The sequence below is a fragment of the Ovis aries genome, chromosome 1 (genome assembly GCF_016772045.2).
Source record: "Ovis aries strain OAR_USU_Benz2616 breed Rambouillet chromosome 1, ARS-UI_Ramb_v3.0, whole genome shotgun sequence".
NCBI lineage: Eukaryota > Metazoa > Chordata > Mammalia > Artiodactyla > Bovidae > Ovis > Ovis aries.
In genome coordinates, this window is record NC_056054.1 from 188,541,892 (window position 1) to 188,565,038 (window position 23,147).

A 23,147-nucleotide genomic window follows, 5' to 3' on the forward strand; every position below is an offset into this window, starting at 1 on the left:
CTGATAATCTTGGTCCCGAGTCTGTAAGTCATTTTGGGATGATGGAGATAGTAAAAGAACGGTACCTGCCCAGGGAGGCCCCATTGGTACTTCAAGAGGGAAGGGCCTCCTCCTTCATCACCCACCTTGCCACCAAGGCCCCCTCCCACCTGTGCACCGCTGCTTTCTCTGCTGGGCTGGTGGCCTGAGCTGGTGGCCTCTGGCAGGCAGGGGTCGTATGAGGGAATTCAGACAAAGAGCTTCAACTCACCACTGGGAGGTCCCGTTGTTGTTGAAGTCTCTGTGAACAGGAGTTGGAGAGGGCTGTTCAGAACTGCTCCCTGCCTCATAGCCTCCAGGCCTGTCTGCCTCCCCTGCCCCCTCTACACCCTTTACACCCAGCTCTGTGTCCCCATGCCTTATATTTCTGCCCCCACAACTGCTGCTCCTTTTCCATCCCCCCAGCATCCCTCTCCCCAGTCCAAGGACACTTTCAGGATAGGAGGCTTGCAGAAAGCCTGGTCCCTATTAGCATCTGGTCACCAGGACCACAAATCACCCGGTCCTTTCCTGGGACCCTACCTGGGCAGCAGCCTGTCCCCTCTCTCAGCCCAGCCTGTCGCTGCCACCCAGAGAAACACTACACTTGTACTGTCCAGTACAGTAGCCACTAGCCATATGTGGCTACTGGGCTTAAAATGTGGCTAGTACAGGTTGAGATGTGCTATCAGTGTAAAATAGATGCCAGGTTTTGAAGAATTAGTGTGGGAAGATATCAAATACTTCATTAATAATTTAAAACTGACTGCATATGAAAATAATATTCTGAATATATTGGTTAAACAAATATATTATTAGAATTAATTGCATGTTTTGCTTTTTAATATAGCTACTAGAAAATTTTAAATTACATCTGTGGCTTGCATGATTTTTAGTAAACAGTGCCGCACTAGAGCCAGGCCAGGGTTTCTCAACCCAGAAAGGACCTCCACTCTCTAGGCGGGGCTACTTTAGTAGGAGGAGGGCAGGGGCTGTAGGGGAGGGGCAGGGCAGGAGAGAAAGACAGGCAGAGTCCTGCTCTTGCCCCATCCTTGGGTGGAGGGTCGACTTCCTCCTTCTCCCGTCCCCACAGGACTGCAAACTGCACTGCTCCCCATGCTGCAGTCTCCCTGTCATCTGCCCAGAGCCCCGCACGGCCCCTGAGAAGTTCTTCCTTCCATCTGCCTTAGACCCTTCACTGCTGCTGCTGCTGCTGCTGCTGCTGCTGCTAAGTCGCTTCAGTCGTGTCCGACTCTGTGCGACCCCACAGACGGCAGCCCACCAGTGCTCCTCTGTCCCTGGGATTCTCCAGGCAAGAACACTGGAGTGGGTTGCCAGGTCCTTCTCCAGTGCATGAAAGTGAACAACTTCATTTTCTCAGGTGACGTTCTCTGCACAAGAAGGTGACATCATTTCTGACACTGGAGTCGTGGCCGATGTTATCCATGACTGTACCTCCACTGCCAAGCTCGGTGCCTGGAACAGGGCAGGCGCTCCGTAAATGTTTTTGAGTGACTGGGTAGATGGATGAATGAAGCCCTTCCTCTAACTCAGAGGAAGCACGGTTTGCTGCATTTTCTCAAGGGACACATATCTGTCAGCTCTCACGTTTTGCACTTCCTGATTCGTGTGTTGGGGGGTGGGGGCAGAGATGGTAATGGGAAGAAAGGGGTACTGTTATCAGGCACTTTACACACGTATTACTACTGTAGGTATTATTATTTCCACTCTACTGGAAAAAAATAATGGGAGATTCAGGAAAAATAGCCAAATATGTGTCTGAAGCTGAGATTCAAACTCAATTCGACCCCAAATCAGCGCTCTTTCCCCTCAGAGCCACCTCCCTGGGACATCTGACATCTGTCACCATTTGACCAGGCTGACTGCCAGCTAGAATGCCCGGGGCACAATCTTCATTCGTGCCACCTCTTGGCTGCTCACCATCACAGTCAGGAGCCTTTGAGCAGTGCGCAAACTACCCAACTGTCCAGGGAGGCCCTGTCTACTTTGCTGAGTTGCCATAAGGATGAAAGGGATAAAGTATGTCCAGGTGTCTGGCTTAAGGCAGGACAAATGCCCACAGACAACGAGGCTGTTCCTTTGCTCCCATGCACCTTGCTTCCCAGCTCTATTGAACCTTGACCCCTCTGGGCCTGTGGTTGCAAGGGCAGTGAGGTGAAGATAGCTCATCAAAGACTGCCTGAGACAGATGAGGAACGAATCACTGAAGCCTGAAGTCAGGACTGAGTAAGAGGCTGGAGGCAGCACAGGGGACCTAGGAGCCCTGAGGCCACCCTCATCACTGGGAGAGGGATGAGGGGAAAGAAAAAAGACACTCTGCTGTTTTTGCCTAGGTGGTCAGAGCTGGGAGCAAAAGGACACTCCTCTGGAAGCCCCCTGCGGCCCCAGTCTTCCATTTTCCCTGTCTTTCTGCAATGCTACAGACCCCATTTGGGGTCCCAGGCGGGTGCCACCTACATGGCGTTGGCCGTGACCAGGAGGTCGGCATTGTCAAAGAGCGTGACACCGGGCACCTCAACGACGAGCACGTAGATGAGCTCGATGGCCAGCATGAGCACCAGCTTCCCAATGCAGCTGATCTGCAGGAACACGGAGCAGGCCAGCAGGCTGAGCAGCACGCTGTAGGTGAAGTACTGCGGAGAGAGGGCGGCCGCTTGAGCGCCCGGCCCCCGCCCCTTCCCCGGGCCCCGCCCCTCCCCGGGCCCCGCCCCTCCCCGGGCCCCGCCCCTCTCCCCGGGCCCCGCCCCTCTCCCCCGGGCCCCGCCCCCCTCCCCGGGCCCGCCGCCCCTCCCCGGGCCCCGCCCGCCCCCCCGGCTCCCCGCAGCCTCTCTCCAGTCTGAGTTGATCTCGGGTGAAACCGGGTCTGGGGATGTTTCTGCTGATGCAACTTATACTGTGATGTGAATGGCCCTGGGTATAAACCAGGAGTTGGGGCTGGCAGGATAAATATCACCAGTTCCAGTAGTGGTGCCCAATGGTTAGAGCAGGGCTTCCAGCTCAGGCAAACTTGAGCTTCAGCCGTGATTCATTATGGACTGTTTGTGTGACTTTGGCCATTTATTCAACCTCTCTAAGCTTGTTGAAAGTGCAAGTCTCTCAGTCGTGTCCGATTCTTTGCGACCCCATGGACTATACAGTCAGGCCAAAATACTGGTATAGGTAGCCGTCTCCTTCTCCAGGGGATCTTCCCTACCTAGGGATCGAACCCAGGTCTCCTGCACTGCAGCCAGATTCTTTACCATCTTAGCCAGCAGGGAAGCCCCTAAGCTTGTCTCCCTGCATGCAAAGTCTTTTCTCTTGTGGGCTTACTGTGATGAATAACAATGATATGACGCCCCCTGCCCCAGTGTGTGGTGCCCTCCATAACTGTGAAAGTGCAGGCTCCAGCTCTGGATCTGCAACTTTAAATTCAGAGTCCTGAGAACTGAAAGTGTTTTCGTAACTGATGTGGTGGCAACATCTGAACTGCCTTATTTGGTGGCCAGACGGATCTACTGATGTGATGTGAAGTATCACCTTTGTCCTGCTTCCTGTGACTAGTCATACGTTTTGCTGCAGAAATATTTCTGTGTTTCATTATCAGGTGCTGCCCGGATTGCACCGAGGTGTGAGATAACCTTTTAAACGCTGAAAACTTTACAGTCCACAACATATCTCATCTGAAAGGTTCAGATGAGGGGCTGTGCCTTCCCCTGCACTTTGGGGGAATCCCTTCTGGCCTCAGAGCCTCGGACAGTTGTCCAAGGGACCAAACCAGGCCATCTCAGAGGTCAATGTCTGTTCTGTTGTCCCCTGATATTGATCCAAGACAGTCAGCATCTATTATTTTGCTCTTTCTTTTAAATTTAGCATCACTATTTTTGCGCCAGGCAAAGCGACTCACTGCTGCCTCTGCCTTGGGATGGAGGCCAAGTATTGGTGGCTGGAAGTGAGGGTAGCGCCTGGTGACTGGAGGAGGAAAGGACTTGTTTCAACTCACCAGCAGTAAAGGGGCAGAGGAAGGAGTAGGGCGGGCACACTCAGACACATCAGCCTCGAGGATAATAATTCTGTTCTCGGGGGATGGGGAGGGGGACAAAGCACCAGCCTGGAGGCCCATTCAGACCCTGGGCCCAGACAAGGCCAAAGCTTAATACCGAGGCCCATCCAGGTCTCTGAGGAGTTGCTGAATTGCTAAATCAGAACAACACTTGTGGGGTGGGATCAGCCTGAGGGGTCTGCAGCTGGTGAGGCCTGGGATCTGAGGGCCCAAAACAGGTCAGGCTGGTGAGAGCTGAAGGCTGTGATCAACCATCTCCCACAAATGAGGAACCAGGACAGGCCCTGCCATCACTTTGTTCCCCTGCTCACCCATGGAGCAGCCACCAAGGGACACGTGCAAGACCAAAAACAGCCTCGGCTTCCAACCAACAGCCCTCAGGCAGCAGCTCCTAGAGGCTGTCAGCCAGATGTGAGAGGGGAGAGGTGGAGAGCCAAGGCCAGATGTGAGAGGGGAGAGGTGGAGAGCCAAGGCCAGATGTGACAGGGAAGGGAGGTGGAGAGCCAAGGCCAGATGTGAGAGGGGAGAGGTGGAGAGCCAAGGCCAGATGTGAGAGGGAAGAGGGGTGGAGAGCCAAGGCCAGATGTGAGAGGGAAGAGGGGTGGAGAGCCAAGGCCAGATGTGAGAGGGAAGAGGGGTGGAGAGCCAAGGCCAGATGTGAGAGGGAAGAGGTGGAGAGCCAAGGCCAGATGTGAGAGGGGAGAGGAGAGCCAAGGCCAGATGTGAAAGGGGAGAGGTGGAGAGCCAAGGCCAGATGTGAGAGGGGAGGGGTGGGGAGCCAAGGCCAGATGTGAAAGGGGAGAGGAGAGCCAAGGCCAGATGTGAGAGGGAAGAGGGGTGGAGAGCCAAGGCCAGATGTGAGAGGGAAGAGGGGTGGAGAGCCAAGGCCAGATGTGAGAGGGAAGGGAGGTGGAGAGCCAAGGCCAGATGTGAGCGGGAAGAGGTGGAGAGCCAAGGCCAGATGTGAGAGGGGAGAGGTGGAGAGCCAAGGCCAGATGTGAGAGGGGAGGGAGGTGGAGAGCCAAGGCCAGATGTGAGAGGGGAGAGGTGGGGAGCCAAGGCCAGATGTGAGAGGGGAGAGGGGTGGAGAGGTGGAGAGCCAAGGCCAGATGTGAGAGGGGAGGGAGGTGGAGAGCCAAGGCCAGATGTGAGAGGGGAGGGAGGTGGAAAGCCAAGGCCAGATGTGAGAGGGAAGGGAGGTGGAGAGCCAAGGCCAGATGTGAGAGGGGAGGGAGGTGGAGAGCCAAGGCAGGCGCTGGAGCATGGCTTCCAGGGCAGAGTGGGCCCAGGGACCAGTGGTCCGGGTGACACTGGCACAGGGGAGCCCTACCTCTCACTGAGTCTCCCTCATCCCATCCATACAGGGGAGGTGGATCAGTCCCCTTCCCTGGGACAGGTAAGGAGGCCAGCACTGTGACAGTCCCCAGGGACCCTCACTGCCGTCTTGGAGCCTTCTTATGAGTCATGGGCCCTTTTGGAGTTGGCTGAAGGCATGGGCTTTCTCCCCAGAAAAGGGCAAAAACTGCCATCATCTTAGATTTCACGGGCGCCCTGGTTGGGAGTCAGGTTGTGGGAGTGGCCAGTGCTGGGAGGCAATGCGCTGGGCTGGAAGCCTGATCCTGCTGCTCTCTGCAGAATGGCTCCCTGAGGAAGCCCAGCAGGGTGGCGCAGCACTCAGAATACCATGCTGCTAAGGGTTCTTGACACCGAATTTTTAAACCCAGTGATCTGTAGGTACACAATTTCATTTTGGGGAGACAAAAATGCTGTACGATTCCATTGTAATGATGGCTGCACAAGCTGTGAATATACTAAGTGTGTTAGTCACTCAGTCGTGTCCGATTCTTTGCCACCCCATGGACTGCAGCCCACCAGGCTCCTCAGTTCATGGAATTTTCCAGGCAAGAATACTGGAGTGGGTTGACATTCCCTTCTCCAGGGGATCTTCCCAACCCAGGGGTTGAACCCAGGTCTCCCTGCATTGCAGGCAGATTCTTTACCAGCTGAGCCTCCAGGGAAGCCCTAGTGAGTTAGTGGGAGAACCCAAGCCAGCAACACTCTAAAAGCTGCTGAACTGTACTTTGAATGGGTGAGGCAGGTGGTAGGGCTGGTTCAGGATATAGTTCCTTTTGCTCCCCTCCACTCTCTGACCTACAGCAAAGGGGTCAGGCAGGCCACCCAGGGCAGCATGGGGGTATGCTGCTGAGGCTGAGGGTCCAGAAACATCTCTGCCTTCAGGTTAAGAGCAACAATTCTGAAGTCAGGTGACCTGGGTGGGGGCTCTGGCTCTGCCTCTTGCTAACTGTGTGACCGTAAGGCATGTTATTTAACCTCTCTGTGCCTCAATTTCATCCGTATGAAGGAGCTAGTAATAGCATCTTTGTCACAGGGTTGCTCTGAGGACTAAATGAGTAAATGTGAAGCTCTTAGCACTGTGTCTGGCCCATGGTAAGCACCCTATAAGCAACAGCTATGCTATTATTGTTGCTAATATTATACAGGGAGGTTGGCCTTGCTCACTGGTGTCTGGCATAGAGTGAGACAGACTTCGGGGAAAGGAGTTTTCTGGAATGGCAGTGAGCCTGAGGGCCCCTGACTGTCCATCAGAGTAGTTGAGGGTGGAAAGGGCTGGTGGCGGATCCCCATCTGCATCCTACCCCACCCTGCCCAGTACCTCGGGGAAGTTGCAGTTGGGCCAGGAGCTGCCGCAGAAGCCCTGCTCATCACCCAGACTGTAGTTGACGGCCGACTCCACCACGTGGCACGCGTTGACCTGACTGGCACTGATGTTGTGCTCGTCCCCCAGGCAGCCAAACAGGTCCTTGGAGTTGCACGTGAACTGTAGGGGAGGAGAGGCTCAGCCCAGGGGGGCCAGACCAGGGCAGCCTGTCTCCACAGGCAGCAAGTACCCATGCCCCATGGTTTTGGGTGAGGTCTGACCCTGACCAGGGCAGGAGATGAGCATGGAAGAGGCCAAGGGACAGGCAAGACTTGCCCAACTACCCAGGGCAGGGCTCATAAACCTCCCTTGAGAGCGTATTTCTGCGAGCCTTTCTGGTCCTCTGTCCTAGAGAGTGAAGACTAAAGACTGTGCGAGAGGCTTTAGGAGCTAAATCTGATCCCAGGCCTGAGGTGAGACCCAAATAAGAATTTCCAGGGAGGGAGAACCCCAGGGTCTGGGGGGAGTCTCCTCCCAGCCGGTGCTCGTGGGGTTCAGGGCTCCAGTGGGCTGGGAGGTGCTGGAGGCGGGGGGCGTGGAGCCACCCACCATGTTGACAAAAGCCGACAGGAACACGAGGGTGATGGTGAACACCCCCACCAGGGTGCTGTTCATCTTGGACCTCACAATCTTCCTGGAGAGGGTCTGCAGCGGGGCCGGGAAGAGCTGTCCCAGGGGCAGAGGGAGGGAGAGAGAGAGACAAAACAGAATTCAGTGGACTCCACATACCGCCACAGAGGAGGCAGTGGAGGCTCTCCCCCTCTTTGTCTGTCGCCAGCAGAACCATGAAAGCTTTCCTGAACCCCCTCCCTGTGTGTGAGCCTCCAACCTCTGCTTCCAGGCCAACAACAGCTAGATTCTGCAGGGGGCCAGGAGGAGTCCACCTGAGGCGCTCACAGGTGAGAGAGGATGGACGAAAGGAAAGATGCTACCTTCACCCCAACATGGAAGCAGAGGAAAAGCCCATGTATCCACTGCGTGAATGCTGGGCCCCTTAGAGTTACATTCAGGGAGCGGCAGGAGGCAGCAAAGAGTCATGGAGGGCCCAGAACTTTCTGAGGAGGGCCAGAGGGTTTCTGGGACGAAGCAGGGAGCTGTGGATCTGAGGGCTCAGGGACAGCCTGGCATCTGGAGGAAGGGGACGGGCATGTGTAAAGGGGCAGAGCAGCCTGGGAGCAGAGCGTGGCGCCCCGGTCACATGAATTGAGTTTTTTCAGCAGGACACCCATGGGTCTGCCATTTCCCTCACCTAACCCTCCCTATATTTCCTTCAACTACACACACTGTATGTCCACTCAAAGACCCACTGCAGTTTTGGTAATTAAATGGTTGGGTCTACCAAATCTGATACAACTGGCCTTGGCCACCACGTCCTCTTCATCTCCTAAGCAACCCAAAGAAGTTGGCAGACCCAGAAAAGCAAAGTGGTGGACCTGCTCCTCTCACCCCACCCACCTTCATGCCTCCTGGTAGGCTGATTTTCAAGCATGCCAGGTGTCCCACGGAAACCCCTACAGGCAGAGGAAGCTGGTGGAAAAGCACCCAGAGGCCTGGGTTCTGGGCGTGGCTTTTCCCAGGTGGCCCTGAGCACGCCTGCACATTCTGACTGAGCGTGCCGGATGCAAGGCTTAGCCGCCCACTGTTACAGGGAGCAACACAGGCAGCTAAGTAGGTGAGGGCACACAGTGTGGCCATGAAATGACTGCTCATTCCCAGTGTGGAGGAGACTGGCTCATGCGCTGCAGTGTTTAAGGCCAGCAAGTGCCAGGCCCTTGGTCCAGCGGTCCTCAGCCGTGACCCAACCTCGCTACCTGTGGTTCCACATGGGCCCATCAGGTTGCCCCCATGGGACTTTGGCAAACCAAAACAAATATGCTGACGCTTGTAGTGCTTGCTATGCCACGAGTAAAAGTCCCTTGTCCCTGACCCAGGAGTCTGGTGACTTCTGCTAGCATCCGTGAAACAGCAACAAGCGTAGAACCAACTCTCAGACCCTCCACAGTTCTTGACGCCAAGAAAGTGCCCTGCTTACCCCCGAGTCTTGGGCTTTGGGCTAAGTATGCATGTAGGGAAGCTGTATATCCCTTTCACTCCAAATCTCCCTCTGCCTTACCAGCAAGTCCATTTCCTATTCAGCAGAGGGGAAGAAGGGACCACATAGAAGGACTGTAGCAGGGACGGAGGCTTGCAACCCACTTGGGCTCTAGGCTGAGTGGTGAAGACCTTGAACTTCATGTGCCAAGCAGGGGTGCCTCTCAGCTGTGTTCGTGGAGCATTGAGTCTGTGGTTTTTTTTTTCTGAGAAAACACTTCCTTTGGAGGGTAATCTGAACTCTGACTGAACCCACTCTTTTATACTCTTAGGTACATACCCAAGAGAACTGAAAACATAAGTCCATAGAAAACTTCATATGCAAATGTTTAGAGTAACATTAATAGCCTGAAAGTGGAAATTACCCAGATGTCCATCAACTGATGAAGGAATAAACCAAATGTAGCAAGTCTACAAGATGGAATATTATTTGGTCGCAGATGAAGGAATAAAGTGCTGTTTTATGGAACAAGATGAACAAACCTGGAGATATGTCATGTGAAAGAAGCCAGTTTCAAAAGGCCACACATTGTATTATACCATTTACACAAAATGCCCAGAACAGGCAAATTCACAGAAACAGGAAATAGATTTGAGGTTGCTAGCAGATGAGAGGAACAGGGAATGAGGAGTGACTCCTAACAGGTGAAGGGTTTCTTTGGGGGATGATGACAATATTCTGGAATTAGTGGTGATAGTTGCAGAATTTTGTGAATAAGCTGGAAGCTCCCCTTTATAAAGGAGAATTTTTCAGTACGTGAATTGTATCTCAAAAAAGTGCTAATTTAAAAAATTCCTGCTCAGCCTCTTACTGTGTAATCCTGGGAAAGTCATTAAGATCTTAGAGTCCCAGTTTCCTTATTGGTAAACAGGGAATATCTACTTTCCTCGGTAGTGGATATTCTAGGGTGGTCATGAAGACCCAGTGAAATGATGCATTTGAAAGTGCTTTGAAAGCTGTTAAATTCAGTAGAAAATTTAGTTAATATTTGCATTTTAAAGAGCTATGTTGCCAATAAGAACAAAAGTCCTTGTTTCTCATTAAAGGAATTTTTGGTTTCACAGCTGTGGAAAGTGTTTTGGCAGTAGCATGAGGCACTTACTCTGAAATGGTATGACAGATGGTTTCTAATCTTTGCCTGCTTAAAATTTTGCCATTTCATCCTCCCATCCCCCATGTTGCTTAAACCATTTCAGTTCTGATCACCCTATCCATCAATTGAATGGCTTCTTTCATTACCAGTGTAATGACTGATTTAGGCAAGTTATTACTAGATGCTAAAGCCTTTACAGAAGGTGGCTGTGTTGTTGTTTAGTTGCTAAGTCATGTCCGACTCTTTTGCACCCTCATGGACTGTAGCCTGCCAGGATCCTCTGTCTGTGAGATTTCCCAAGCATGAATACTAGAGTGGGTTGTCATTTACTTCTCCAGGGTATCTTCCTGACCCAGGGATCAGACCCACGTCTCTTGCATTGCAGGCAAGTTCTTTACCACTAACCTGCCAGGGAAGCCCATAGAAGGTGGTGGTGGTGGTTGCTCAATCTCTAAGTCGTGTCCGACCCTCCCTCTGTCCTTTGGTATCTCCTGGAGTTTGCTCAAACTCATGTCCAGAAAGGTGGTTGGGGAACACTATGTGCAAAGGCTTCCTGGTGAACCTGAGACCAGGGGCCCCATGGGGGCCACCCAGAGGCCAAGAGAAGAACTGCAGGCTACTAAACAAAACCACCAGGAATAAACTCGTAACAGCTAAAGAATGATTACCTCAGTGCATTGCCTTGTTACAAACCAATTTTCCTTGTCACCATTTCAAAAGATCTTCTCTTAACTTTATATCTCAGCAGGAACCCAGGAATTGCTGCTTTTTTGAAGTCTGCAGAAGATTTGACATCCTGGCCTGGCAAAGGTTTATGGAATATCTCATCTCCTGTAATAAAAAGTTCCCCTGTGTGTTGACCCGAAATCCTACCTGTACTAACCCTGGTGTAAACAATAAGATTCTTCACCTGGAGTAGAATCTCCTCGTGGGGCTGCCCTATAGCTGCAAACAGATCCTGGAGGGCATTTGTCTGGCAGAATGATTGTGTCTGTGCAAACCAATTGCTCAATGTCTGTTCACCAGCAGAGCTCAGGAAAAGAATCAATTAAAAAAATTTCCCATCCAGTACATTCCCAATCTGATTAATTCAAATCAATTCAACTTGAAAAATGGGAATGGCGACACAATTAATAAACCATGAGTGGGTGAGGGGCAGCTTTGGTCCTGGCCTCTCTGAAAGTCTCCAGGCAAATCAATGACCTCCCTGGGGTCCTGCTTCCCTTACTGTGATATGGGGCCAGGGTATCCAGGAATGAAATCTGGATGCAATCTGACAGTAGAACATTTAAGAAGACAGACTTTCTGACAAGGAGCTAATAATACAAGCAGTGGCTCCTGCTTCAGAAAAAAAAAAATTTTTAAGATACAAAAATTTCAGAACAAAGCAGGCAGACACTGACCAGGTGACACACCACTGCTCTCATCACCTGGCCTTTCAGGGGCCAGTTGGACATATTAACAAAGACATATTAACATATTAACAAAGGAGGGGAAGGGTTTGTGGGCTCTGGAGTCAAGAACCATCTGGGTTTAAAACCCAGCTATCCCATTTCCTGGCTTCCCTGATGGCACAACGCTAAAGAATCTGTCTGCCAATTTAGGAAATGTGGGTTTGATCCCTGGGCCAGAAAGATATACTGGAGAAGGAAATGGCAGCCCATTCCAGTATTCTTGCCTGGAGAATCTCATGGACAGTGAGCCTGGCAGGCTACAGTCCATGAGGTTGCAAAGAGTTGAACACGACTTAGCAACTAAACACCAACAACAACCCTACTTCCTAGCTCTGGGATCTAGGGGAAGCTGTCTAACCACTCGGAGCCTCATTCTTCTCATCTGCAAAGCGAATATAATAAAAGCTACCTTCAAGGTTTGGGAAAGGCCAGGCAAGGTGGCACAGCTGGGCTCTGGACCCCAGACAGCCGGACTGAAAAGCCACGGGAGGAACCTAAGGTCTGCTTCCTGGCATGAAGAGTTGTCCACCCCTAGATGAACGGTGCGCAGCAGCAGGACACCCTCTTCTAGTAGGCAGAGTGCAAGCCCAAGCGTCTGGAAACATGGGTGTGGGATTCTGTAGTGGTCACAGGACAAGGTACTGGGAGGCAAGAGGTACAGGTGGTGGAGTAAGACCTTACTTTAGAAGCTGTGGGCAGGAGTCAGGGTGGAGTGGTAAGAAGGAGAGCTGGCAAGGTGGGGCTTGGCTACATTCAGGCTTCAGGGAGAGGGACGGGGGGCTTTTTGGTGACTGCACAGGGAAGACAAGGGCCTATAGGAAGCTCTGGTCAGATATGCTTTCTGGGCCTATCTGTACCCAGCTCCCAAACTGCAGGAAAGCAGAGTTTGGCCTTCTGAGAGAGAACATGCCGAGGAGCCACAGGAGAAACAGGGGATCCTGATCAAGTGTAGGAACAGAAGGGAGGCACACTCTTCCACCCACTTGGGTGGTGGCATTGGCAAAAGTGCCAGTGCTGTTGGGGGCAGGCCGCGGCCCCTTCACTGGATGATGACGGGACAGAGGGACGGGGAGACTGAGGGAGCAGGCTGCTGCTGCTAAGTCGCTTCAGTTGTGTCCGACTCTGTGTGACCCCATAGAAGGCAGCCCACCAGGCTCCCCGTCCCTGGGATTCTCCAGGCAAGAACACTGGAGTGGGTTGCCGTTTCCTTCTCCAATGCATGAAAGTGAAAAGTGAAAGTGAAGTCGCTCAGTCGTGTCTGACTCTTTGCGACCCTATGGACTGAGCCCACCAGGTTCCTCAGTCCGTGGGATTTTCCAGGCAAGAGTGGAGTGGGCTGCCATTGCCTTCTCTGGATGGACCAGGCAGAGGTGGCCAAAAACGGAAGGGGCTGCACTCAGGAGATATAACAAGCTTGCGCTCCTGGAGGGGACCCAGCAGAGGCTGGCCTGGATCTCGCAGGATTATTGCGAAGGGGTTCCAGGCTCAGGTGGTTGTCTGGACTGCCTCACTGTTTGGGAACCTTCCAATCTGAGATTCTCTAAGTCTGTGGACCACGTGTGATGCAAAGAGGGATTTAGCATGATTTTCTCTGAGCAGCTCTGCGGCCCAGGTCAGCACCAACACCAAGGGGAGAAAGGACTAGAGTGTCTGGGTGTCCACACAGCCCTCTAACAGCCTCACCAGAAAGAGGCACTCAGGGGACGCACCTCAGGACAAGGTACCCCAGGCAGAGGAGCTCCAGAGGGCAGAGAGACCAGGACTTTGGGACAAGAGGAAGATCAAGGCTCCAAATTAGTCTTGCTAAGAAATCTAGGTGTGTGTGTGTGATCTGGACCAAGCCGTGTCAGGAAGAGATCATACCCGCCCGAGATGAAAACACACTCAGAACCCCTGGTGAGCAGCACATTTCAGAAATGCCTTCCAATAGAAAGGACCCGGGAATTGCTCCCAGACAGATGGCTAAGAAGACTATGTCAACTGACTCACACTACACTTTCTCCATGTTTCTCTCTTCAAAAAGAATAAAATATGGATGATTTAAGAAATCATCCAAGTCCAAGTTGTTTCGGGGAAACGGAAAAGTAAATGAGACATAGAAAGAGACCATGTCTGACAGAACCACCTGGCTCTGGGTCTGAGGAGCCCACTGCGGGCGGGGGTGACTTAGGAACTGCTGTATCTCATCGGAACACCGCTGGCCATGACATCGGAGAAACTGCGGGAATAAGATGAAAAATGTCTGTTCTGGCAAATCTTTTTGCAGAAAAAAACAGAATGACACTGAAAATTCCAGTTCAGTCAGCTTCATGGCAATACCTGAGAAGTTGATATAATCAGCTTTCAGTCAGTCAGGCTGCAGGCAGTGTGGGGTGAAGGAAGGGCCAACCCGCCCTGCTGCAGAGACACCAAAGGGGAGACTTAACCCCCTGCACATCTTACTGTGCAGTTCATGCACAACGCAAAGAGAGAAGATTAACTGGAAGATTAACTGGAAGAGGAGTTCATACTACAGACCATTGCTCAGGTTGGGGTCTACTTTACAGAAAGTGGATAAATGCTGAGAAGATGGATTATCAGAGGCTTGTGAGAGACAGATGCAGCCAGGACCCCAAGATGGGTATTAGAGTCTATTTGCTTCTTGGCCGAGATCAGCAGGTTTCAGGCTTGATAAGTCACAGAGCACTTTTTTTTCTAAACACACTCTTTATAGAAACTCTACATCTGCAAGACGGAAGAAGCAGGCTCCCCTGGTGGAAGGGTGCGGGGAGGTGGAGGTGGGGGATGCAAGTGTTCCAACCACCCCCCCCCCAGGGAAACTGAGGCCTCAGAGCAGCCAGAAAATCCCCGAGCTGGATGGAGGAATTGAGAGCAAGCTGACTGAATGTGACACTGATTACAAAATAGGTAGACTCAATAAAACACAAGGAGGCAGGGAAGACTTTTATAAATCATCTCCAGCAGTGGCGAAAAGAATTCACGAGACCAGAGAACTAACTCAACGTGGCAGGGCAGGTGGGGGAATGGGCCTGTCCCCCTGTCCTTCCCCCACCCCACCTCTCCCCACAACCGCAGCAGATATACACTCAAAACAGGGAACACAAACCGAATGAATTCAGTGTAGCTCCGATTTACCATAGCAGCTAACAGAAAAGAGATAAATCTAGGTTCCGGTTTAAAAACTGTGAACAAAACTGATTCTGATTTGAATAGGCTCATTAAGCTCCTCAAATGAACAATGACTTTGCTTCAGTTTATAACTTAAAAGAAGGAAAGATTCTTTTTTGAGCATTCAGCAAAAGAATGTTTAAGAGGCCCTTTTAGCTATGGCATGCTTTATTTTTTAAGGTTGTTTTACTGTGGTGAAGCATATATAAAGTAAAATTCGCCAGTTTAACCATTTTTAAGTGTCTGTGGCAGTGGCATGAATTACCTGCACAATGCCCTGAAGCCAGCACTTCTACTTCCCAAACCCTTTCATCACTCCAAACAGAAACTCTGAACCCAGTAAACAGCAGGTCTTCACGCTCCCTCCCCCAGCCCCTGGTGCCCTCTGGTCTACACTCTGTTTCTGCGAATTCGTCTATTCTAGATACTTCAGATAAGCCGTGTCATGTAATATCTGTCATTCTGTGTTTGGCTTCCTTCACTTAGCGCAGCGTCTTCAGGGTTCATCCATGCTGTCGCGTTTCAGAATTCCATCCTTCCATGGTAGAATAATACTCCACTGTATGGATATAGCACTTTGCCTATTCATTCATCTGCTGATGGACACCTGGGCTGTTTCCACCTTTTGGCTCTTGTGAATATACGGTGTGCTTTTATGGGCATGAGATGAAGAAAGTGGGACTGTCCACGGAGGGGGACAAACAGGTTCGGGGGAGGCAGGCTTGCCCACAGCAAGACCAAAAGGCAAGAGGGACTGAACACAGAGCAGGAGCCGATGGAGAGGCAGGGAGCCAGGATTAACCCCTACCTTGCAGCACAGCAACAGGCTGAGCACCCAGCTCAATTTGCCAAGTCAGCCTGGCCAGCCCTGCCTCTCTCTGAACCCACTCAGGGCAGGGCTGTAGCACACCAGATGGTGGTAAAGTCCTTCCGGTTCTGACAATCAGTCCTTCAAGATATTGACCATCAGGTGATGAAACAGCGAACAGCCCCATGAAGGACTCTGGAGGGTGGAGGGAGAAGGAGGACTTCGGAGGTGACAGAGGCCCAGCTCCCCAGGAAGGAGAACATGGTCCCCCCTGCCAAGGGTGTGGGGAGTGGTGGCAGGGCCTGAGGCCCCAAGGGGCTAGGCTCCAAGTGAGTGTCCAGGAGGAGCAGAGAAATGGTTACAGCACAAGCTGGCCAGGGCTTGTCCCTGCCGGGATAGAGTGCTTTCTAGAATCAGACTGGCCCATCAGGGAAGTCTTAGTGAAAGTGAAGTCGCTCAGTCGTGTCTGACTCTTCGCAACCCCATGGACTGTAGCCTACCAGGCTCCTCCGTCCATGGGATTTTCCAGGCAAGAGTACTAGAGTGGGTTCCCATTTCCTTCTCCAAGGGATCTTCCCGACCCAGGGATCAAACCCAGGTCTCCCGCGTTATAGGCAGATGCTTTACCCTCTGAGCTACCAGGGAAGCCCAGGGAATTCTTAAGCCAGTGGGAAAAAACCAAGGAAGAGGTTTGGTGGGCAAGGCATATGGGAACCTGACTGATTCCTATGACTGACCCTAATGACCTGTGGTCAGGTCCCCTCAAAGGACACAGCTTGGATGGTGACATGGCATGCCTAAGAGGAGACATGGGAGAAAACCCAGAGCAGGGCCTCACATCCGTATCCCTAGCCATGTGGCCTCATCTGAAACAATGGACCACTCTGGATCTCCCTCTTATCTGTATGATGGGCAGCTCAAAAGCCATCATCTCTAAGGCCTTCTCCAGGGCCATCTCTGGGGCACACTGGAACCCAGGAGAGGCGTGATCTCTTTCACCCATTCTTTCAGCAGGTATTTAGTGACCATTGCTCTGTTCTCGGCTTTGTGCTAGGCGCCCTTCCTTCGGCCCATCTGATACCCAGGGGAGAGATGGAATAGGTGGCAATAGTATCTTCTTGTTGCAGAGATGGGCAAAGGCTAACTGAAACTGCCTGCACAAATAAGCACCCCCAGACAAACTATGGCCCCTGCAGTCTGGCTTGCTGCCAATGCCAATCAAGAGGTATGATCCAGCTTCAGGCACCTGGGTCCCAGGCGTGACCCTCCAGCTCCAGCGTGGGGAGCTTATCAGAGGGCTGGGAAGGGAGGGGAGAAGGCAACTGGGGCTCAAGTGTAAACTGGACTCACCTTCACGCAAGAATAGATCACGGACACAAACACCACCAAGGTCAGCAGCAGGAAACAGGTCAGGTAGAAACTCAACATGAACACGGAGCTGGAAGGAGAGAGGAGGTGGGAATTCTAGGGCTCTGAGAGGCCCTGCCAAGGAAGCAGAGCTTGCTCCATTTCTCCTGCACCCACTGCCCAGTCTTTGGTGCCTGGCCCCTGACTCACTGCGGCGAGATTAGAGCCTTGTGAGCCGATCTAGGACCCTCCTCCATAATGGTCTGGCTCCTGCCCTTCCTCTTGGTCCTGTCACTTTCCTGGGGGAGCACAGCCCACAGGGGGGCCAAATGGAGAACTGGTGACACCTGCTCAATGTTTTACCTAATTCTTAGCTATCCATAAACTCACTTTCTTTAAACTGGAAGGACCCATTTTAAAAATCACCTGGTTGTTCCCTCCAGGTAGTCACTCATGGCTTGACAAGTAACTCTGAAGACGGAACATTGATTTGATAAATGGCCATCATTTATAGAAATGCATTTGTCAACCACCCAACTAGCCACTCTGAGAAACAGTAGTGACATGTCCCTTTGGAGGGCAAAGTCCCTAAACCTGTGCCCACTGTCAGGCTGCACAACAAGTCCTGTTCAGCTTCTGTTCCCCTACTCCCACCCAGCTCAACAAAAGCCATAAAACCCGCCGGGCTATCCACAGTCCCTCCTTACAGGAGCAGATCACAGGTGAGCTTAATGTTCACCAGGAGCCAGAATCCTCGCACGAGAGAACTGCAGATGACTTTCCATCTGGGGCCTGCCACGGCTCTCCTGGGGCAGGGGCTGGCCGAGGCACAGCACTCTCCACCAACCACAGGAGGCCTCAGACACTCCTCCCTTTCAGGGAGTAAGATGGCCTGAGATGCCAGGTGTTGTCCGCAGGTCAGAGGCAAGTGGGGGACACAGAAGGCAGGTGGACACCTCCAGGGAGGTGTCTTTGTTCCAGGCTCTCCCAGGAGCCAGCACTTATCTGCCTTAAACAAATAGAACAGGGAGAGAGAACTCTCTTCAGAGGGAAAGAAAGACCTTTAAAGTAGCTTTTAAGCCTTCCCTGGAGAGAGGACAGCCAGAGAATGACCTCTGTCCATGCCTTAGCAGCTCGGAGCTGAGGCCAGGAGGGAGTGAAGCCGCTGCTGGCAGAGCAGGGATCTGCAAAATCCCAGCCCCAAGCCACGCTGCGGAGAGAGAGAAGCAGCAATGAGGCGGATAAGCAAGGAGGCACCCAAGCGAAGGGGTCTCTCAGCTGCAATGGGACAGGAAGTCTAGGTTGCTTACTATACCTATTGCTCCATTTCATTACTGAATGTAGGTCCTGCGCCGTAAAGACCCACAATCCCACCAGCTCTGCACGGCCTCAGTGCAGGGGACAACGGGCACTAGCTGCCTAACCAGGGAGCAGCTGGCTGCTGGTGTCTGGTTTTCACCTGCAGTATTCTGATAGGGTCATGGCAAACACAAACGCAAGGGCCATCTCTTCAACAATAAGCACCATTAGAAAATAAAAAGCACTGAGTAATAAGCCACCATGACGCCGTGCACCTCCCCATATGATGCACTGAGGACACTTCTGTGGGATTCTTGTCAAAAATAACCTCCATCGAATCATGAGGAAACATCAGACAAATCTAAATTGAGACATTCTAAATCGAGACATTCTACACATTAAAAAAAGTTTTTGTTTTTTTTTTTTTTGGCTGCTTGCAGCTTGTGGGATCTTAGTTCTCAGATCAGGGATTGAACCCTGGGCCCCTTGCATTGGAAGCATACAGTCTTAACCAGTGGACCACCAGGGAAGCCCAAGACATTTTACACATTAATTAGCTGCTGCTGCTGCTGCTGCTAAGTCGCTTCAGTCGTGTCCGACTCTGTGCGACCCCATAGAAGGCAGCCCATCAGGCTCCCCCGTCCCTGGGATTCTCCAGGCAAGAACACTGGAGTGGGTTGCCATTTCCTTCTCCAATGCATGAAAGTGAAAAGTGAAAGTGAAGTTGCTCAGTTGTGTCCAACTCCTAGCTACCCCATGGACTGCAGCCCACCAGGCTCCTCTGTCCATGGGATTTGCCAGGCAAGCTAGTACTGAACAAAAGTGCCAAGGCCACGAAGGATCAGTAAAGGTGGAGGAAGCATCACAGACTGGAAGGGACCAAGGAGATACAGCGGTTAAATGTGGGGTCCTGGCCCAGCGCCTAGAACACAAAAAGGCCCTTTGGGGGAATGCTGATGAAATGAGAATATAGCCTGTAGATTAGTCATAGTATCACTGCAATGCTGACTTCCTGACTCTGACTACCGTACTGCAGTCACGTGGGTTGTCAATATTAGGAGAAACTAGATGAGGGATGTACAGAAACCCTCCAGAGTACTTTTTCAACCCCTCTATAAGTCTGTAATTATATCAAAATGAAAAACAGAAGGTGTTGGGGTAATGGGGACACTTCTAGATTGTTAGATTTATGAGACATAACCAAATGCAACCAGTGACTCTTGAGTAGATCCTAGCTATGAATAAATTTGGAGCAGAAGACATTTAGGTGTATGATTTTGGAGATTTGAACATAGACTTGGTATTAGATGACTGCAGAGGAACTGGGGTTAGTTTTGTTTGGTATAGGAGGCATGGTGGTTAAAAAGCAAAATGCCCTTAAAACAGGTGTAGATTGATGTTTTATCAGGGGCACAATGTCCCTGCGTCTAAAATTTACCTTAAAAATCAGAAATGCACCTGAAACTAACATATCATTCTGAATCGACTATACTTCAATTTTTAAAAATCAGAAAAAAGCAGATGAAACAAAATTTGTAAAATATTAACAACAGTTCTACGAATGGGGTGGGTGTTGATTACATTAATTACTTTTCTGTATGCTTGAAATGTTGCTTAATGAAAAGTAAAAGATGTGTATATATGCATACATATGCATATATATATACACATACATAAATACATATGTGGAGCGGTTATCTTTCTCACTTAGCTGTGAGTCTGCAGTGATTGACTAGCTAACAAACACTTCATTTCAGCCCACTTCCAAGTGGCTCCCTCAGAAGACACGGGCCTCTCTCAGGACACAGCCAGTCCTCAGAAGAGTTCATGTACATCTCTTTGAAAGATGCCTTCAGAATCTGAGACCCAGTCTTTGAAATATCCAGAGTAGCAGAAAACCCTTATCTTAAAAAAATGTATTTATTTTTTGTTTTGGCTGTGCGGCATAGCATGTGGGACCTTAGTCCAACCAGCAGTCCAAATTCAACCCGCACCCCCTGCGTTGGAAGCACAGAATCTTAACTACTGGACCACTGAGGAAGTTCAGCCTTTCTCTTTTAAAGATGTATTGACTTTTTGCAAGAACCAAAGGTCACACAGAAACCAACCTGGTGAATACTTTGGGTGATTCAGTGGGCAACAGTGGTCTGTGTTAAAACAGGATGAGAGGATGAAGTGGAGAGAAGCGGTGTCCCATGCGCTGGCTGGGCCCAGATAGAAGTTTCCCACAAAGAGCACTTCGCCTCCCCATCTGGGAGGAGGCAGACCTCGGCTTCCTTGTTCCCCTGAGCACACATCTGGAGACTTCTCTCCTATCTGAGCAAACTCAGCTCAGATCCCACCCCGTTCTGATCTCCTATGACCTCTTCTTTGCCCCTGGAGCCCCTACAGCCAGAAGCGGTTGCCTGGAAGGGACGAGGTACTCACTGGGGCACAACGGTGATCTGGACAAAGCAGATGAAGAGGAAGACAAGCGAGGCACAGGCCACGTAGGCACCGAATCGGTCATCCACTTGCTTGGAGTACTGAGAGGACATAGACAGGGGGAGGGGGCGGAGTCACCCGGCCAGTCTGCTCCAACCCCCTTCACCCCAGACACAGCCGGGACCGTCCACTCCCGACACCTGGAAGGCCAGGTCAAGACAGCACTGGCCTCAGATCTCAAGGAATCAGTCCACTCACCACACTGTGGTGGCCGTGGGTAGGGCGGCTGACTATGTTAAACCAGAAACTCTGCAGGCTGGGTCACCACGGGAGTGATCCATAACGATCATGGCACGCGTTCCTGGGTGCCACCTACACACTAGGACACGTGCCGGAGCCTGCAGGCACCACCGCACATCCTCATAAGAGCCCCAGGAAACAGGCACAGGACTGCTGCTGTTTCTGTGTCAGAGATGAGCACGCTGGGACTCAGAGAAGCCAGGCGACTTGTCAAGAGTCACAGAGTTCATCTCCAAGGTCCTAACTCCCAGCTCCCACCCCTCCCATGACATCAACCAGCTGGAAGAATGGCTGTGCTGGCAGAGAGAGGGTAGTGCATGAGTCAGTTCCATTTATGCCGGTAAGCAGACCAAGCTGCCTTCTCATAGCTTCCCCCTCCTGATCTGGTGTGCCTTACTTGGCCACGATCATGCGTTCATTCGATCCCATGCTGCCCAAACACAAGGCAGACCCTGTGACGTGTAGCTGAGGCCCTGGACCTGTTCTGTCTGCTTCCGGCTCTGTCACCACCTCACTGGGTGGCCTAGGGCAAGTCACCCAACTACTCTGAGCTTTAAGAGCTCTTGAACATCCCTTCCAACTCGAATACTTTGAGGTTCCAGTGTGCCAAAGGCAGCTGATGGTCCATTTGTCATTATAATAACAATAATACACACAGCAATATTTACTGAACATCTACTATGTGGCAGATACTGTTTCCTGTGTTTTACACACATGGACTTGTTTAATCCTCACTGACACTATGAAGTAGGTATGCCGAATATCCCCATTTTCCAGATAAGGAAACTGAGGCACAAAGAAATTAAGATTTACCTTTTTCCACCAAGAAAGTCTTCCTAAAAGCCCCATTTCCTGGTTAGGACAGCATCAGAGCTGGGGAAATGGAGGTGGCAAAGAGGCACTCTTTCCATGGTAAGGGAAGTGGGAAGGGAGCCAGCTTGTTGCTTCTACCCCCTCCCTGTGGTCCTGATTCTTCCTGGGGCCCCTCCTTCCCACATGGGGTGCTGTACCTTCTTCTCTAAGTCAGGCTCCCTGAAGGTCAAGAGGAACTTGCGAACATGTTCGGATCGCAGCCTGTCGATGCTCCTGGCATCAATGGCACGGCCCAGAAATTCATCCACTTCATCCTCAGGGTTCGAACTTTCCTGGGCATTCCTGGTGAGCAAGGAACCGCAGACACAAGGCAGGCTTACCACCAGGGGGCGCTACCGCCAGGGGACTGCCGGCTCAGCCCCTGTACCCAGACCCACCAGAGGGGCTGGATCAACTCTGATTAGGGGGTGGGAAGTTGAGAGTGACACCAGGCCAGCCAGAAGCCTAGGCGCTTACATGCGCAGAAAGCTGCCCCGTGGGCTGTGGGGGCTTCACTGACCATAGTGAAAATGAAAGTGTTAGTCACTCAGTAGTGTCCATCTCTTTGCCACCCCATGGGCTGTAGCCTGACAGACTTCTCTGTCCATGGGATTCTCCAGGCAAGAATAATGGAGTGGGTTGCCATTCCCTTCTCCAGGGGATCCTCCCGAGCCAGGGATTGAAGCCAGGTCTCCTGCATTGTGGGCAGACTCTTTACCATCTGAACCACCAGGGAAGCCCCCTGACCATAAGGATTTTCTAACTCTATTGGTATATATATTATTATACGATAAATGATAAAACATGTAGCCCACCAGGCTCCTCTGTTCATGGGATTCTTCAGGCAAGAATACTGGAGTGGGTTGCCATGCCCTCCTCCAGGGGATCTTCCCGACCCAGGGGTCGAACCTGCGTCTCTTACATCTCCTGGATTGGCAGGCGGGTTTTCTTTACCACTAGCACCACCTGGGAAGCCCATATATGTTATATATGACAATGATAGTATGAATTATCATCAAAGGTTTGTTTTTCCCCCTGCAGGTAACAATCTCTGCTCTTCACTCTTTCACTGTACCATCCTCCTGAAATCAAAGGCTGAGACCAGAAGGCAAGACCTCTGCCACAAGGCCTGGGAGCCTCCTGGCTGCTCTCGCCTGACTCTAGGGACTCTATGGGAAACATGTTGCACAATCTTTTGGTGCTGAACTAAACACTCTACTTCTAGAGTGAAGCCCAGTCCTTGAGTGGGATTTCTGACAGCCCCAGAGACAGGGGAGTGGAGGAGAGAGAAGGGGATACTCCCTCGGGTCCCTGGGGTATGGCCAGGAGCTGGCGGCCAATGTTTAAGGCCCTCCCCATCCTGGGAGCTGCACGTGTGTGTGTGTGTGTGTAGTTGTATTTGTGCACGTGTGTGTGTGGAGTGGAGATTATAAATGGGCGATACCAAGACCCAGCCTCTCTGCAGGGGCCTGGGCTCCAGGGCTGCTGGTTTCTCAGGCGCAATGGGCTCTGT

At 51.5% G+C, this 23,147-nt stretch overlaps 1 protein-coding gene across 1 annotated transcript in view; it reads right to left on the reverse strand.

The window, feature by feature from the left end:
* Positions 1 to 23,147, reverse strand: part of ADCY5 (adenylate cyclase 5) — a 159,182-nt gene that overhangs the window by 15,650 nt on the left and 120,385 nt on the right. Inside the window, exons 10-16 of the mRNA XM_027956458.3 lie at positions 21,793 to 21,937; positions 20,486 to 20,583; positions 16,763 to 16,850; positions 7,347 to 7,463; positions 6,753 to 6,917; positions 2,497 to 2,672; positions 251 to 280 (exon numbers count right to left, since the gene is read on the reverse strand). Coding sequence (XP_027812259.1) covers positions 251 to 280; positions 2,497 to 2,672; positions 6,753 to 6,917; positions 7,347 to 7,463; positions 16,763 to 16,850; positions 20,486 to 20,583; positions 21,793 to 21,937 — 819 coding nt within the window. The remainder of the gene's footprint in view (positions 1 to 250; positions 281 to 2,496; positions 2,673 to 6,752; positions 6,918 to 7,346; positions 7,464 to 16,762; positions 16,851 to 20,485; positions 20,584 to 21,792; positions 21,938 to 23,147) is intronic.